The 18,030-nt window shown below is 39.4% G+C and overlaps 1 protein-coding gene across 3 annotated transcripts in view; it reads left to right on the top strand.

Annotated features, from left to right (window-relative positions):
* ecel1 (endothelin converting enzyme-like 1) overlaps positions 1 to 18,030 on the top strand; it is a 59,982-nt gene that overhangs the window by 25,110 nt on the left and 16,842 nt on the right. For all 3 annotated transcript variants that reach the window (XM_035912199.2, XM_006801179.3, XM_035912198.2), the window contains 4 exons: positions 8,762 to 8,984; positions 13,432 to 13,530; positions 14,120 to 14,194; positions 17,292 to 17,395. In XM_035912199.2, the coding sequence (XP_035768092.2) occupies positions 8,762 to 8,984; positions 13,432 to 13,530; positions 14,120 to 14,194; positions 17,292 to 17,395 (501 nt within the window). The remainder of the gene's footprint in view (positions 1 to 8,761; positions 8,985 to 13,431; positions 13,531 to 14,119; positions 14,195 to 17,291; positions 17,396 to 18,030) is intronic.

Here is an 18,030-nt window from a genome sequence, read left to right as displayed (position 1 = left end):
GAGTATTTTGGGATCTCCCACTGCATCCAGACATTAGTGTTCTGACATGCACCTAGGTCGGGTGATTTCTAGACAAGTATAGGGCTCCAGTGCATCCTTGAAAATGATTTTAGATGGACTGATGATAAACATGACAAACACCATGCTGTATTTTTTGCTAGACTGTGCTGCAAAAGTGTAGTGTAGCTTGAGGTATGACACCGAGTAGATAAGTAGATAAGATAAATGATTGCTGGGCATTTTTTAGATGCTTTTACTTAAGTTATTGCTGGCTTTTAATTCCCTTTTCATCCATTTTAAAGGATTTAAATAAAGGTGATTGTTCACTTTTGTGTTATCCCTGTTTACTTTCATTAGCTTCTGCGAATGACAGGATGTGTTGCTGTGATTTAGTCCAAGTGCCATCAGTGAAAGCATCTCCTCCATATCACATTTTGTCAATTCATCTGTTTTTGCTCCACTTTTTAAACAGGTTCTTTCCTATTATTTCACAAATCCTTCTCTTTGTGAAATAATCACAAGACTGTAAGCTTTATATCTTTAAGGGATTCCTAACCCTTACCATTACCATTGCCACCGTCACATCCATTAGCACCAATTCATGTCTCTTCGGGTTGCAGACTCCAGGTTTGATGCTCTGTCTCTTCCCTTGTTGTTTACCAATCTTCTCTTGTAGTGGTACGTCCATCTATCCCCCCCGATGGCTTTAGTAATAGATTCTGCACAATGTTTCAATCATCCTCTCCTTCTGTCTTTTGTTCTCTCCACCAGTGACTATCTGACAGCCTGTGTTTTCTCTCTTTTATCACTCATGCACGCAGTCAGCTATAACAATCGGCAGATATAGGCTTTAGTGTGGAGCTGCACACCGTATACTCAATAGATGCAGTATTTATCCCGGTAAACCTGCCTGCAGTTCATCCTCTGCTTGTTAAACTGACTGGTGTTTGGGAACACTGTGTGTAAAGGAACCCATTATGCTCATTTCTTACTGTAGCTTTTTTAATCTCGGACCACATTTGAGAAGCATGGTTCACAGTTCAAAAAAATACTATTTTACGTTACACTGGCTTGTATGCCGCTGTCTGACAAGACGTTTTAGCTCCTCTTTTCTTTAAACTCAGCCTAATACCTAAACCTACTCAGTAACACTGATTTTAAAATGGGGGCATCGTGGTGATATAGTGGTAGCACTACTGCCTCAGTGTTAACCACTCTGGCACCTTCTCACAGCAAAAAGGTCCTGGGATCGAAACCACCTACTGGCTGATTGCTTTCTGTGTGGAGTTTGTATGTTCTCCCTGTATGGTAGCTGGGATAGGCTCCAGCCATCCAACAACCCTGAACTGGATAAGAAGAAAAAGATAGAATCTGAAATGTTAACTTTTTAGTTCCATTTGTACGTGTGAAAATAAATTTTGATATGCTGTTCTCACTTTGCCACAAAGGAGAAACAACCTTCGGATTCAAAGCAGTCTGAACTGCTTCCATTTAAAACCAAAGATTAAAACCTCTCACACATGTGGCCTAGCCCTAGATGACACGCTCACTCCAGTCCTCCACCTCAATACAAGTGCCATTTATTAGACTGCATTGAAGTCAAACTAATATTTCTAAACTGTACCAGTGAATTTTGCCCATTTTGCACACTGATGACCTTTAAAGAACTGCAGTCTGTTTCTGACAGGGAAATAGATGGTAGATAAGCATAAAACCTATGAAATAAATATGTATCAATGGGAATTATTCAACTAACTTGGGTTTGTTTTTGTTTTTTAGACATTTGACTTACGAAGGTTTTCGGTTTTAAATAAAAAACAATAGTAAGATTTCCTAAATCAATCAAACTGTATTGTAACTAGGCAGTTTAGCATTGCTCTTCCATTGAGTTTTATGCTTGATTGCAGCCAATATTTATATTTCATTTGAAAGGTAAAAGCTTCAGTCTCAGATGAAGCAACGTTTTCATCTGTCCAGTAAGTTTAGTGTACCCTATTTAAAAAAAACAAATCCTTTCTTTTTTATTAATTTCATTCATTTCATTTAATACAATAGCATGGAGCTGCAGATGGACTCAAATATCATAGAGCCATCCTGACGAATTGTCAGAGTTATTTTCACAGATTTTAGAACACCTATTTGAGCATTTATTGACGGGTTTTAACTAAAAGTGTAAAGAGAAGTGTGACACAATATCCCATATATATATTTCCTTAAACTTAAACATTTTCTGTATTTGCGTCATGATACTGGCTTACAAAAGATTTTTCTCTTTCCATTCCTAAAAGTCATTTCATATATTCTTTTCTTTTCTTGGCAGATATAGCCTTCCTTGCACCAACAGTGGTAAAAATTTGAACTCTTCCGTTTCGCCCTCTCCCTCATTGTGTCAGATATTCTTCTTGTTTCTTCTCCCTCAACAAACTTGTTTCTTTCTCCCAACTCTCGTCATCTTTCTCCATCTCCTCCTCTCTCACTGTATCTGTCTATCTCACAGCTCAGTTTCAATCCCTCAACACCTCTCGCTCTCTTTTCTCTCCATCTGCACGTCGTCCATGGCTCCCGTACATTTCTGGCCCCGTCACCTCTCTACCTCCTCCTCCTCGAATGATCCTACCTGTACCACCAAGTCTCTCACTATCTTTCTTTCTTTCTTGTCATCTTCCTCCCACCTTCAGTCCATCTCAGGTTCTGTCTCACAGGAAATTCATTATTAGGTTTTAAACAAAGGTAGATGGTGAGCTATTCGATTTCTTGAGGGATGTTGCTCATTAGCATAACTTATGAAGACTTGCTTCCACATCAAGAGGTCTTTCCAGTTTTGCACACATGCTTCAAAATAAAAATTACGGATAACGTGAAGGTGAAGCTAAACTTCCAATAATTCAATTCAATTCAATTCAATTTTATTTATATATTATATATTTATATGCCAAATCACAACAAAAGTCGCCTCAAGGCGCTTGATATTGTACAGTAGATAAAGAGAAAAACCCAACAATCAGATGACCCCCTCTGAGCAAGCACTTTGGCGACAGTGAGAAGGAAAAACTCCCTTTTAACAGGAAGAAACCTCCGGCAGAACCAGGCTCAGGGAGGGGCGGGGCCATCTGCTGCGACCGGTTGGGGTGATACCAGTGATGTCACAATAACAAAAGGTGCCTATTAACCAATTAATATAGGAGTCATCGTCCTTGCTAGCAGAGCTATGTAGGTTTACCTTAAATACGCATATTAGCATGTTTTGCAAAATACTATCATAAGAAAACAGCGCTGCTTGACATTGCAAACTGAATACTTCTAAATGATGGAATTTTAACATAAACTATCATACGGCTAGTTTACAGTGTTCTAGAGGAACTTTGTAATGTAATGTTATTAGCTGACCACTGCTAAGTGCTAAGTAACAGGCTAATAAAATGTCCTAATTTTATTCACCTTTCCTGCACAGTCTGTACCAGACAACATGTCGTAATATTTTTGAGATATTTACATTAAATTTCCCATAAATTGTTCCAAAAGGTACCAACAGTACTAAGGCTGTCGAGAGGCCCACTTCACTCTCAGAAGCAAGGCCTCAGCTGACTGGGTCAGCATGTTCCCAGTCAGAGTGACCCTAAATTAAAGCCTTAATAAAGTTGGATCAGCTGCATCATATGGAAGGGCCAGTCTATTCATAGAGACCAATTAAACATGCTTTTTATTGCTGTTAATTCTGTGATTTTAACATGTCAGTGATTGGGGACTGACTTGCTTTTGGAGCCAGCCTTAACTGGCTGCTCCAGACAGAAACTGCAGTTTTTGGCACCTCTTTGTTGCCTGCATTCTCAGGCAAGAGGGGTGTCTTTTATGTAAAACACACAAACACACATTTTCCACCTGATTTCTGTGTGAAGTGCTTGATGCAACAACAAAAAAAGTATAGACTAGTTCTGGATGTGTATCTTTTCTATCAGCATTTATTGACGCTATCCTACAAAATTAAGGTTAAGGTCTGCATGAACAGGGTGATTCCCATTGCAGAATTATTGTTTCAGTCCATCTCAGAATTCAAATAAGTACCATAATGCATAATGTGGGAAAAGAAAACAGAAATATAACCTTTTTCATCTCAGTTGTAGTAAGAAACTTCTCCCTCCAAACATGTGTTTCCTGTCAACTACCACAGAGTGAAATAGGTTAGCTTCACACAGCAGGAGTAAGAGGTCATGGTGGAGGTGCTGGGCAGTTGTCATCATCCTGTAGAGCAGATGGAGGGCAGGTTTGGTTTCTTGCAAGGCCACTAATGGATTACTTAAAAAAAACAGAAACTATTTTGTTCTCTACTGGATTCTATCACTTACTAACACACAGACACACACACAAAGTAAGATCACAGGCTGACATCCATACAAATACAAAAAAAACAAAAAACAAGCAGGATAGTTTGGATTCTTGTTAAAGTCAAGGAACTGAAAAAAATACATTGAGAGGTGAAAGGTCACAGGCGAAGAAGGAGACGGCACAGACAGGTGCTTGAGCCGCCTGTAGGATGACAGGATGGCTGGTTAAAAATTAATGAGTCACCCTTTCTTCGTTTTAACACCCTGCTTTCTTTTTGTTCCTCGCTCTCTTCCTTCCTTTTTATTCCTACTTTCTGTTTCCACCACTGCTTCTTTCCTTCATCAATTATTTTTTATCTCTGACTTTGATTCCTTTCCTTTTGCTTCATTTACTTCCAGACAGCTTCCTTTTTTATACTGTCTCCAAAGTTGTTGTTTTTTTAAGTTGCATCTGCCTGTCACTCTTTACCTTCCTTCCCAGGTGTTTCCATCTTGCGTACTTCCTTTATTGCTCTTTTTCCCTTCCTCTTCTTCACCTCAGTGGTTTCAGGTTGCTACTGACAGCTCTATCTCTCTCTTTTTTTTGTCCACTGCCAGTTTTGCAAGCCCTCCATCTTTACAGGCAGCTACAGCCAAGGTCCTTCTCTTTATTCTTCTTCTCTTCCATGTTCTCACGTTCAAGTCTTTCTCATCATACAAATCTACTGACAAGAGCAATCACACTTGCATGTCTTCTCATCCTTCATCCACCCTTCTCTTCTTCTTCATACTCCCTCCATTGCATGTGTGTATGTGGTCCCCACGCACAGTGGCAACTGCAGCCAATCCCATTAGCCAGATGAGCAGGCCTCCAATGAAGGGGAAAGCATAATGACAACACCAGCGTCTCTCTCTCTCTCACACACACACACACACTCCTCCCTTGCGGCTCCCTCTGTCTGCTCCGTCTGTTCATCTGTCACTCTTGAGGGCGTGTGTGTGGGAATCCGGTTTTGTTTGGGCTGTGCAATTCGAAGGCGAGCGGGAGAATCTGTCATTTTTTTGTGCGTTTCACCACACAGAAGTGGGGCAGCAGCAGTGGAGGGTTTACTTCCTGCTGGGTGGGATGCCATTAAAAATGTACAGTACGCTCAGTGTAGCCGTAAAGCATTTTGCGAATAAGTGGTTTACCAAACAGTAGATTTTATGGCGCTATAGCTTTCAGCAGGCATGATTTGAGTCCTAGCTTAGCTGAATTTATGTGCAGTTAGGCTACACTCAGGTAATTTGGGTAAGTCTCCACTAAAAGGTATAAATATATGTGATTTGTTGTCTCTGTTGTGCTTTGGTTTTGCAACCTAAAGCCTTGTGCCCGAATCCCATTATTCCACTTTAATTTTATGATTTAACAAAATAATCAAACGCAAGACGTTTCTCCTGTCAGGCCAAAATTATAGTTTACCTCTAGTGAAGCCTGGAAGAGAGGTGGCCCTCCCTCCTCCATTACCGTCAGGGTCATTACCTGCAGTAATGCGCTGATGCAGTGCAAGGGGACAGTGTCTTTTCATCTCCCTAACTAGCCCCATTAAAATCCATTCAGCTAATGAGCCTTCACTCAGTCCTCTGGTGATTAAGACTTGATCTGTGCAGCGCTCTCACTGACACTGCTTTCATTTAACTCTGTGCAGTAATGGAATCGCAGCAAAGTACACACACGTGTGCCCGTCAGTATGGATGAGGGTGCCGAAAACACTCTTATCAAGTGTTACATTTTACGTGTTTGAAAGAGTTTATTAATCATGTGATGCAATGTTTATAAAGTCTGAAGTTTTTATCTCGGGAGGGAAAGTTTGCTAATTTATGCTAAACATTTTATTCAACTTTAACCTTTAAAGTTGCTAAATCTGTTATTTTATGCCCCTGTCTTAATGTGAGAAAGACAGACATGATGTCCATTTTTTATACACAGCCTATGGCTACAATACTACAATACTGGCTAAATGTTGCTTAGCGCAGTAATATCAGTATTAGTAATCTAATACTGATATTACTCATATAATCAATCTATGAGTAATCCTAGATTGGTTATAGAACCAACTTCTGTTACTTATGATAAAATAAAGTAATTTTCTGATTAAAAAAAGTACTTTTACTTCAGTGCATTAAAGCAGACTTTCATTTTTAGGCACAGAGGAGGTGATGTGGCTAACAAACAACCTGCTAAGCTAACTAAAACGTTAAAATAAATGGTACTGACAGCATCTAATAGTTTCATACAACATGTAGTGAAGTAGAGGTAAAATTGGCACAACAGAAACACAAGTATAAGAAGGACAAGAACATTAAAACTTTATTTTAATTAAGTACTTGAATAAAGTACCAAGGTACATTACATGTTCTCACCTGATGGTCATGTAAGAGACAATGTAATTAACAGTACTGTAAACCAGTGGTGCCGGGTGGTGCATGTGTTATCCCATTCCTGCAACCTGAACATTCCCCTGGAAAGCAAACAGATACAACTGATATTGGCACATTAATTAAACTGTACCCTAAAAGTGTCTGTTCTTGTAAATATATGTTTTAGATTCTTTGAGAATTTAAAAAGTTTTTGTGTGATGGATGTGCCTCCCTTTGTTGTTTTTGTTTTGTTACCTACAAAACCTTTTCCAGAAGCCTCTTAAAACAAAATTATGAGCCTGTAAATGAGCAAACTTTAGATGCGAGTTTGGGTTTCAGTAACCGCACTTACTCTCAGAGATTACAGTCATTACTGTTCCTCAAAGATGCCTCGAGTAAAACAGCTCACGCATCGCTCCCACACAAACAGCAGAGACGCTGTACTTTTACTATTATCATATAGATGACTTCCACACATGTGGCTGCCCTGCTGGGCACCCTGTGCCAAACACACACATACACACACACACACACATACACACACACATACACACACATACACACACATACACACACATACACACACACAAAGATACTCAAATGCATTTAAAAAAAAATAAACTCACACCTGTCCATGTTCAGTAATGTGGAACAAATATTTGACAACAAAACCGGCTAATGAAACAAAGTAGCCCCACCTGTAACTCATGCTGATTAGATGATACCACCTGAGTCTCTCCTTTTTTGTTTTTTTTTACCCTCCCTCCCTCCACGTCCTGCCTTCCTCTTCCTTTTCCCGTCAATTAAATTCACTTCAGAAGTGCTTTGCTGGCAAGACCTCAGGGTGCTGTTGCCAAGGCGCTTTTGATTTAATATCTGTCACGCAAAGGGAATTTTTTTTTATGTATAAAAATGAGGAAAACAACAACAATATGCCTCGAGGTTTGCATGGAGCTTCACAGTAGGAGGAGGGGGCATTTGTCCCCGCAGGGCAGAGTAGATGCTTGCTCCCAGTGGGGGCACGAGGACACACCAGCACTTCATCGAAGAAGACACAGCTTGAATACATAAATGAATGATCCATTTTCTTTCCTCCCGCTCGACATTTTCGTCACCCCTCTGCTGTGAGTCAGTCTGGATTGGAGGGAGTTGTTCTTTAACTGTTGGGCCCTCTTGACTCCTCACTATTCACTGCTCACTATTCTCTTCGATCACTGTCTCCCTCTTGTTTTTTCTCTGACTTTTCTGACTCTTAAATGGCTTTGAGGGCAGATGGAAAAACAGCAGTTTGGGCCAGATGGGACTAGATTACTGTTAGATATAGTGGATGTCACTTTACAAAGAGAACACAGGCGTAACTGTGCTAGAAAGCAATGCTATTTAGGTTTTGAAAGTAACAGAGCCTTGTTCTTAGAAGTAAAAATCATTATTCAAAAGGAATATGAATACACTCTGGTATAGTTCAGGATTTTCACTGCTACCCGTTAACTAGCAGTTTTTAGCTAAAATTAGCTAATGTTAGCTAAAATTAGCTAATGTTAGCTAATTTGCTTAAAACTGACACAAGGGAGTATTTGACTTTTCTCTTTTTATGCTTTTGTTTTACTATTTACCAGTGTCCTATAAAATACAGTTCAGCTTGTTTGTGTTTGTCATTAAAAGTGTGTCATAGCAACAGGACTGAATTTGGTGGTAGTTATGTGACTGTAATGCTCTTTGGTATTTAAATGTTGTTTTAATAATGTCTCATTAGATGGACACCATACTAGTGATTAGCACTTCCTGCTTGTAATGTCAGCTCCACAAACCGTCAGTCTATTATTCTGACACTAAAAACATGTTACAACTTTGCTAGCTGTCATGACGGTATGAGACTCCAGCGTCAATCACATGACGCTGGAGTCTCATTTATTGAAGTCTGCACTGTTTTCCTTGAGGTCATTTCATATCTAAGTAAGGTTCTCTGCTAGAAACGTATGTCTCAAAAACATTTTTGCAAAGTATATTTTTTCCTTAAACTACATAATGTAACTAGCTACTTCTTGTGCCCTCTGTCTTAGGGTTCTTCATAACTACATGCTGTGGCGTATTGTGGCAGCACTGAGCGAACATCTGTCCACAGCCTTCCGCAGCACCATCCATGAGTTTTCCCGAGAGATTGACGGCACTGAGCAGCAGCTGGAACTAGGCAGGCTCTGCCTCACCCAGACAAACAAACACTTCGGCATGGCCCTGGGAGCCCTGTTCGTCCAGCAACACTTCTCCTCAGAGAGCCGGGCTAAGGTCTGAAATCTGGGTGGACTGGTGGTAGGGGGCGCTGTAGTGGTAAAGATGGTAAAGTAGTAAAGAGGCTGTTTTCAAAGGAAATCAGCCTCAGACTTGAATCCACTTTTTTAACATTAGAAACTCGACAGATATTACATCAGTTTGAATTTATTAGCAGTTTAGGCTCTTAACAGAGACCCAGCCTGGCTGAACTACGTTTATAAGTTTATTAATTTATACACCCAAAACTGTAATGTTTTAACCAAACTTGGGGTCATTATTTTTCAAGAAAAGAAGTCATAAAATAATCTGTTTGACTTTAATGTGATTGAGATTAGTTTAATTGAGTTTAATTTTGCACTCTACTAGAGCCACTGTGCATGATCTTATACAGGGTCATGGTGCAGCACCTCAGTTCATACACTGTCTGAAATAAACTTCCCAACCCCGTGAACCACGGTCACCCCACTGTGTAGCTATGAGTTTCACCATTGCACCATTTACTCAATGATGCATTATTAGAACAAAACATGAAACCCCTGTTCATGTTCCTACATGCAATTCCAGTGTTTCCAAATCACTGTGCCGTGGCACAGAGGTGTGCCGTGGAAGAATGTCTGGTTTCACCTGATTGGTACTCTAAGCAACCGGCAGTGAGTAACGGACAGAACAATTACATTCTCTTCCACTAGAGGGCAGTACAACTTCTTCCTCCAATTAAATGTATTGCTAACTGCTGGTAAAACAGAAGAAACAGGAGATGAAAAAGAAATTATATAGTCATGCTGCGAGTGAGACAACGCAGTGCAAAATAGCAATAGATAAAAAAAGAATTTTAAAGTAGTTATTCTAACCTGGGTCCTGGAGAAAATTTCGAGCCAGATTGTTGTTTGATGGTGTGCCATGTGATTTGACATTGTTTTATGGTGTGGGATCTGAAAATCCTGGATTCTAGTCTCTACTTCTCATTCGCTATTTTGCTTTCTGCCTAGGTCAGTCATTACTAAACCCCTCACCTCTGCCCTCTGGTCCCGTTCGCTTTCACCTTAATCTTTCCCCATACATAGTCTCATCTCAGTCCCATGTCTACTCTGGGACATGGGGATATGGTTCCCAATGGGATTTCTAACCTCTGTAACCCTATGCTCTATCTTTAAGCTCTCCATCATCTCCCTTTCATCATCTTCTTATACTCTCACTGTCCACTGTACATGCTTCATCCCTCATCAGCTATCTGTCTTGCAACCTTTTAAAACTCTACCAAATCTCTATAACACATAAAGAAAGTTGGCCCAACTGGATAAGTTATGGGTGCTGAATACTTTCTTTACACTTTGCATTAATTGAAATTTAAATTCCATTCAAGATTCTAATGAGATACTAAGTGTAAATCTCAAAAATGCTTCAAGCTAGTGGAGCCTTTCTGATTAATAAAAGACCAGAGAGGAAGGATTTATATGATCAAGCATACAGTAGGGAAAGTTCTCATCAGATGAAGTGGTGCTAATCCCAAGAGCATCTCTAAGTCATTTAAAAAAATCACTCAAAACATCATCTTCCTCTTTCTTGCAGATGTGGAGGGAAGCCTTGAGCGAGGTTATTGCCTTTTGTTTTGTTTTTTAACCCCACTCTTTTCCACACTGGTCATATCTCACGCTGCTCACAGACGTCGCTGTGTACGATCATGCCATGTCCACACAGGTTGGAGCCCTCATTATCAACACAAGAGCATTACCGGATGCAAAGCCGGTGGCGATGTGCAATGCCTTGACTGACTCACCAATCCTGCTTATCTCAGCACCAACAAGAATTAATGAGTCTCAGGAGCTGACGCTGAAAGACAGAAGACAGAGGGGGAAAGACGAGCCTCCTTGTTATCCTGAATCACCAATGTGGAGCGAACTGAAGGACACAACATGTCCTGGTGTCGTCTAGGAATAGCATTTCTGCTTAGAGCAGTTCCAGAAAGCACAAGTTGTAATCCGGAGAAGTTTTGGACAGTCGATGCCAAAAACATCAAGATTAGTGTTATATTTGTGGCACTAAGTAGGTACTTGATCTTCAATTACAGGTTAAGATGAAAATGTTTTAGAAGGTTTCTTCTGCGGTATGAAATTTAAAAATAAAAACAAAAGTCTGCAAGTTTTATCACCCTGCGTGCAGAGCTGGGGCTTAAAAGTTTCCAATTTCAGTTGCTTGAGCTGGAAAACAGAAAAGCGATGTAAGTGCTTGAGTGCTGGTTTGAACACTTTTCAGCAACACAGTTTAGGTAATTACATATCAGACATTAAAGTTTGCTTTCCACTCTTGTGACATTAAAAACTGCACTAATGGAGCTACAAAAACTTGCAGCCTAACGTAATCAAAATCCAATTAGTTATAGACACACCAGCACAAACAACACTACATCTGCAGTTTGTAGCTTGACCTTCCATTTATTTAATTATTTGGATTTGTTGCGTTCTAAATACAAGCCCTTGAAAACAGTTTATCTAACAGAGGTTTAGACACTGGTAGAAGACGGAGGAGGAGGTATGGAAAGAAACACCTGAGGCATGAGAATCTGCATCAGAAATTGCTTTTTTTGCTCTTCTTGGAGTCACAACCCAGTCAACATGGTTGAATCAGCACTGGTATACTATGAGGGGCCGTACAAGCAAAAATTCATTCTTTCACCCTCACACACATACATTCTTCTTTCACATACATACATACTTTCACTCTCACATAGTTTTATTTTAATTTTTATATTTAGATATTTTTATTCTCATGTTTACACACATTGGAATATTGTGCTCGCTTATACATGTATTTTAATGTACATATTTACAAATTTTCACTCTAACATAATGTTACTGACATACATGCATTTTCATTTATGCATTCCTACATTTTGCTCTCATTTACATGCATTCAATATGCATTTAATCTCACAAATAATATATGTATGTAAGAATAGAATGCATACATGTCTGAAGAAAATATATTTATGCAAGAGAATAATTTATGTGAATGAAAGAGTATAGTGGAAACGGAAGGAGTTTAATGGAAACGGAAGGCTGGGTGTCTGTACAGGCGCTGTGATTGGCTGGGAAGCACGCGTGGGTCACTTTCAAGTGTCTGACAGCATGGAGGGGGGAGAAGAAACTCAAGTTCTTCGGCAGGCTATCTATGGCGTTATTTTTGTGCCACTATTCTGAGCGCACGTAAAAAAAAATTTGAGCGCAAGTAAAAAAAAATTGCAGCTGCAAGTGTTGCATTTTGAGGAGAAATTTATTTTGAGCGAAGAAAAGCTGAATTTGAGTGAACAAAATTCATTGCTGCCTGCAAAAAATGTATTTCAGTGTTTGCTATTATCCACACACACATAATAGCAGCCCCTCTCGCTCAGTTTTTGTATTTGCGCTCGCTCACAATGTGTTGCTCGCGCTCTCAACATTTCTGCCCGTGCGCATTCAACTCTTTGTGTACGCCATTATATTTGTGCCACAAAACCAGCCAATCACAGACTTGGATGCCGAAAACGTTAGAACACTTATGGAAATATGTGATGTCTTGATGAATCGAGCAGGTATTTTACACAGCACCATTCTCGCATGAAAATATCTTAAAAGTTTATTTTGTGGAGACCAGAACAGCCAATCAGATATTTTTGCACTGTAGAGGTTTTTACAGTGTCTCTTACCTTGTGGCAGCTGGGGTAGGCTTGTCTAACCCCGAATTGGATAAGAAAGAAAATGGAAGGATGAATGGACACATTTAAATTTCATCTCATTTGTCACATGGTAAATTTCCTTGTCTGGGCTGGTCACAGCTGTTGTTTCTCTGCCTGCTGATATCAGCACTATTAACCTGTAGTTCAAGTCCCTTTGGCTTGATCAGTTTGCCCAGTGGGATAAAAAAAAAAAAACAGCCATTAAATCGAAAGGTCACCAGTCACCAAAAATACTCCAACCTTTTAGAGTTGTTTTAGATTCTTTCTTAATTTAAGACCTTGTAGATCATGTTTATTAGCAGCCTTGCCATGACCAAACAAGTTTTTCACAGCTCATTTTAGTATTATTTAATTTTTTCATTTGTGTGAAAGACCAAGACATTTTGTAATCAGTTTAGTAGTGGACAATCCCCTCACAGTTCAGTTGTTTGCCTTGCTTCTCCAAGTAGTTTGTCAAACTGTATTCAGTAACTACAATCCAGCGTGCTACAGACGAAGCACAGGATGACAGGCTCACTGCAGATGCAGCTATTACTTATTTGACAGTGGAAATATATTTAAAGGGAGTGGAGATAAAACAGTTTGTTTCAGATAGGATGACTAAAGGAGCTGCACCAACACCCAGTTTACAATAAATAAGGATTATTTTGAAATGTGAATCATGCAAAGCTACTCTAGAATAGAGTACAAGAACACTTATGTGGGGCTTAAAATGAACACGTAATGAATTGCGGGATGATCTCTCTACAGGTACAGGAGCTGGTAGAGGACATAAAGCACTCTCTGGACCTCCGGCTGCAGGAACTTGACTGGATGGATGAAGCCACCAAGGATGCTGCTAGAGCAAAGGTTTGGAGCACTAACTGAGCCTCTGCATCACAAACACGACTTCTGCTAGATCCAATTAGTTTTTGAAAAGGATTCAATTATTTCTTTGCGATTCTTTTCTTTCCGGGACTTTGACTGATTGCTTGTTAGATAGAAGTGTGTGATAGAATACATCTAGGGCTTGACATTGAGAAGTGAGGATTGCCTAATCCGGATCTCTCTGTAGTGCTGATTTAGGGTCTGCACTGGAAGATATCCCTTCTAATACTTTTACAATCTGAAGTTATAATCCTTTTAGAGGGCCATGCTGAATATAAAGAGCTTCCCTGTAATCCTATTACATTGGGTTTGCTTGATTAGCAGATGCTTTTGTGTGTGTGTGCGTGTGTGTGTGCGTGTGTGTGTGTGTGTGTGTGTGTGTGTGTGCGTGCGTGCATGCGTGCGTGCGTGCGTGTATGTAGATGTGTGTGTGTGTGCTCGCGTGCTCTGTCAGGGCCTGTGTCCTAAACTAAGTGTGTATGGGTGCTTATTAGTTGCTGTGGGGTGTTTGGTTGTTTGCTCCCCACTTTTTCTTCCCTTCAGCTGTTAATTTCTTTCTCTTCTCACCCAGCTGAAGCACATGATAGTGATGACAGGATACCCAGACTTCCTGCTCGAACCTGAGCTCATTGATCAAGAGTATGAAGTGAGTCATCATCATCTTTTTCACTCTGCAGCATGCGGTCATCCTTACCACACTTATGCTAATCCAGTTGCCCAGCAGCCTGCTCTACCTCACTCTGTCTTTGTCTTTACAGTTGTTTTTCTATGACACATTATTATGGTATAGTTTAGCATAGTAAAGTGCATGATTATTTTTTTATTTACCATGCAAAATTTCGGTTATTTACTAAATAACAACATAATTTTTAGTTTTAAACAAGTTTTTGACAGAATTCTAAAATATTCATCTTTCTTTTTTATAACATGCGGTCTGATAAATTTGTTAAGCTGTTTGTTAAGCATTCTTTTTTATACCAGACTGTAATTATGGATTGTATTGTTGTTTATTTAGATATTTTAACACGGGAGTCTATGGGGACTCGCTCAGTTGAAGTGTCCTTTTAGAGAAACTGCCGTTTTTGGCTTCAGTATTGGCTTCATTTTTCAGCCCCAGAGTTTTTGAGTTCCTCATCACTTCACTTGTGTGAAAGACTTTGTCCACACTATTGTGTGTTCACTTAAAGTAACATAGCTAATGCAAAAAAAAAAAAATTAAGCTTTTGAAGAATTCCTTCCTTAAGTAATGTGTTACAATTTAGGATGTCATCAGCAGATAGTGAGCTTAGCATAGGCAACAGCAAGGGGAATAGGAAACAGCTACCTGCTTAATCCAAAGGTAACCAAACTGATTGTCTCCTTTAAAGCTCATTAGTATGGTTTATCTTTGTTTTTGTATAGACTAAAACACCTAAATATATGTCAACAATTTCATCCATTATCAAAGTAAGTGAAAGTTCTGTTTCTCAGTCTGCTACCACTATTTTTCAGCAGATGTGCATTTTTGTCACAAACTCACAGAAGCTCATCTAGCCCTGTGAGACTCAACAAGCAAAAAAAGCAAGCATGAGCAATGGTGTGTTTATTGCCAGTGTAAAGGATGGAGATGTTACAAAGCAAGATACATTAAATTTTTTTTGCCAAGCGAACAGAATCGGTCTGTGTACAATAAACTACTGCAAGTGCATTTTAATGTCAGGGCTGAGGCGCCACTGCAGGAGGAGCAGTACTGCCATGTACTGGAACAAAAATAAGATCCTTCTAGTCAACGCAGCCTACCACTATTTATTCATTTTATTTGCCACTATTCATACGACTTAATTACCTCACAGCATGGCAGACTTTCACAAACAATATAGACTTGTTAATAAATATTTTACAAATGAAGTTCGGCGCAAAGACTGGACTCAGGAGGGAAGAGCACCTCTGAAGCTTTAATTAGCAAGTTGCAATTGAAATGTTTAATCTTTAATAAACAGCCATTTCCTGGCATCTGGGACATAAAATGGGACTGTGTAATTTTTATGTTTTTGTTGTTGTTTTTTGCCAAATTCAATAATGTAAAACATTTTTATTGACTGAGGTGTTATAGTGTTCGCAGAAAAGCTTGACCTGTTGCATAAAGCTATAGACAGGTGACAAAGGACACGAAGCAAACTGGCCCACAAAATGCTGCCATGTTGGTTCTTTAGAGCTAGAATTGACCATATTTGTGTGTGTATGTGTATGCAAGTACAACCATAAACTGAATCACAAAAACAAATAAACAAATAGAATTTTATTCACCACAGTGAGAGTACTAATTAATCCCATTAAAATGTTACGAAAGTCTTCAACAGCTTAAAGTGGAGAGTGGAAAGGTTTGGGTTTGCAACTGAATAGTTAAATTTACATGGGACACTTCCTACATAATAATAATAATAATGATGATAATAATAATAAATAAATAAATAATACATCTTATTCATAGGCACGTTTTGGGACACTCAAGGACACTTTATAAGTAATGAAATACCAAATCCCAAAAACCAAAATGACGGCTAGAAAACACCTTAAAAATAAAAGTTGATACATCTCAGAATTGAATAGTCAATAATTCATTAAAAAATAGAATACGCAAACTTAAAATGATGTGTTTTAAAACTGGCTTTAAAGTTAAGGAGAGAATCAATATTGCAAATGTGAGTTCCAAAGACGAGAGGCCACTCGGCTGAAATCTGTTAGGCCTATGGAAGTCAGAAGGAGTCAGGTGGCATAATGAGAGGTTATATAACAGAGGGGGAGGATATCAGAAAACATAAAGGAGTGGTGATGATTAGGTCAGATCAGCGAGATTATGGAAAAACGTGAAGGTAAGGCATGGAATCGCAGCATTAATTTCGGTGTTTTATAGGTGAAGCTGTTGGAGGACAGAGGTAATAATGGTCTGTGGAATTGGTTCTGGTAATGACACAAGCAGCTGAACCAATGTTCATCCCGTTAAAGTATATGTAGAAGTTTGTGTGGCAAACTAGAGAGGATACAATTACAGTAATCAATACAAGATGTAACCAGCACATATACGAAAATAGCAGTACTGTTAGCTATAAGGGATGATACGTGATTAATGTTATGCATGTGCTATTGAAAACAACACCTAAACTCTTAACCGATTGAAGAATTTGAACATTTTATTGTCAGTGCTCAACCGGTCCTTCTCTGGATGCACAGCATCTGGACATTTATATGATTTTCAGATCTGTCTCATACTTTTTTGAGCTTGTTATCAGCTGCTAACTCACAAATTTTCCCCTTCTAACAGTACGTTTTGATTGCCACTGGTGAACAGCTGCACAGTCATATGATGACTGTGTTTGATAGACCCTGTATTTTATCATAGATATAAAAGTGATCAGTGGCCATTTCCTCTAAAGAGATGAGATTTCAGCTTTCTTCTTCAGCTATTTGTCTAAAAAGGGCTTAATAGACTAGTGGTTTACACATTCACCTAACACTGCCCGGTTCAACAATTCAACCGTGGGAAGAGACACAAATTCTTTAGGGTTTGCATCAGAAAGGGCACCTGGCATTATAGTCAAACCTGTAGCACTGCCTGCTGTGGAAACCCAAAAGTAGCTTTTGTGTCTTATGTCACAAATGGTAAAAGATGGAAGAATCTAATGGGCATGTTTCCAAAAATGTGATTTTATTATTGATTTATAATGTAATGAAATTCTGACTCATTTCATATGTATGCTGTGCAGTTCGACGTGGACGAGAAGGCCTACTTCAAGAACATCCTCAACAGCATCAAGTTCAACATCAAGCTGTCTGTCAGGAAAATTCACGAAAAAGTGGACAAAACAGCGTGAGTGTCACAATTTCACTAGCACAGACACTGAGCTGCACTGGTTCACTGACAAGCACTGCGAGCAATTAAACAAGGCTCTCAGTGGATGCTGCGGTTCACCGACCGAGAGTGTGTTTCCGACATGGCAGACATCCTGTACATGTGTCCCCGTGAATCCCTTTCTAGTTGGACACATTTGTTGACGTGCCTGTAAATTAAAGCAACAGATACCAGTCGACGCACACAGCCGCAGAAAATCCATTTGATTTACTTATCTGCAGCAGCCAGGCAGGAGAAAAGTGCTGTGGGACATGCAACTCATTTTTCTAAAATACAGCCCTGTATGCCTGAATTGAATGCCTCTCTGCTATGACAACACATTACAGTCACATTAGTATTCCAAGGTGCTCAAAACAACTGTATCATTAGCCAACACTCAACGCCCTGAAGAGTTAAATCACACACTCCCTCCTCGCCTTATCATCCAAAAAGTGAACCTTTCATCACTCACTCGGTCTTGTCGCTGTGAAATAAAAAAGGAAGAAAGAAAGAAATACTACTTCTTTTCATTGTGTTTGTCTCCCCTCAATCTCTGTGCAGTCCACACACAGCCATCATTCTCTCACTCCTAGAACAAGGGCATCTCACACTTT

The sequence above is a fragment of the Neolamprologus brichardi genome, chromosome 14, assembly GCF_056152115.1.
Source record: "Neolamprologus brichardi isolate AB-2024 chromosome 14, ASM5615211v1, whole genome shotgun sequence".
Classification (NCBI taxonomy): domain Eukaryota; kingdom Metazoa; phylum Chordata; class Actinopteri; order Cichliformes; family Cichlidae; genus Neolamprologus; species Neolamprologus brichardi.
The sequence above is the reverse complement of the archived record's forward strand: the minus strand, read 5'-3'. Positions and strand labels throughout refer to the sequence as shown.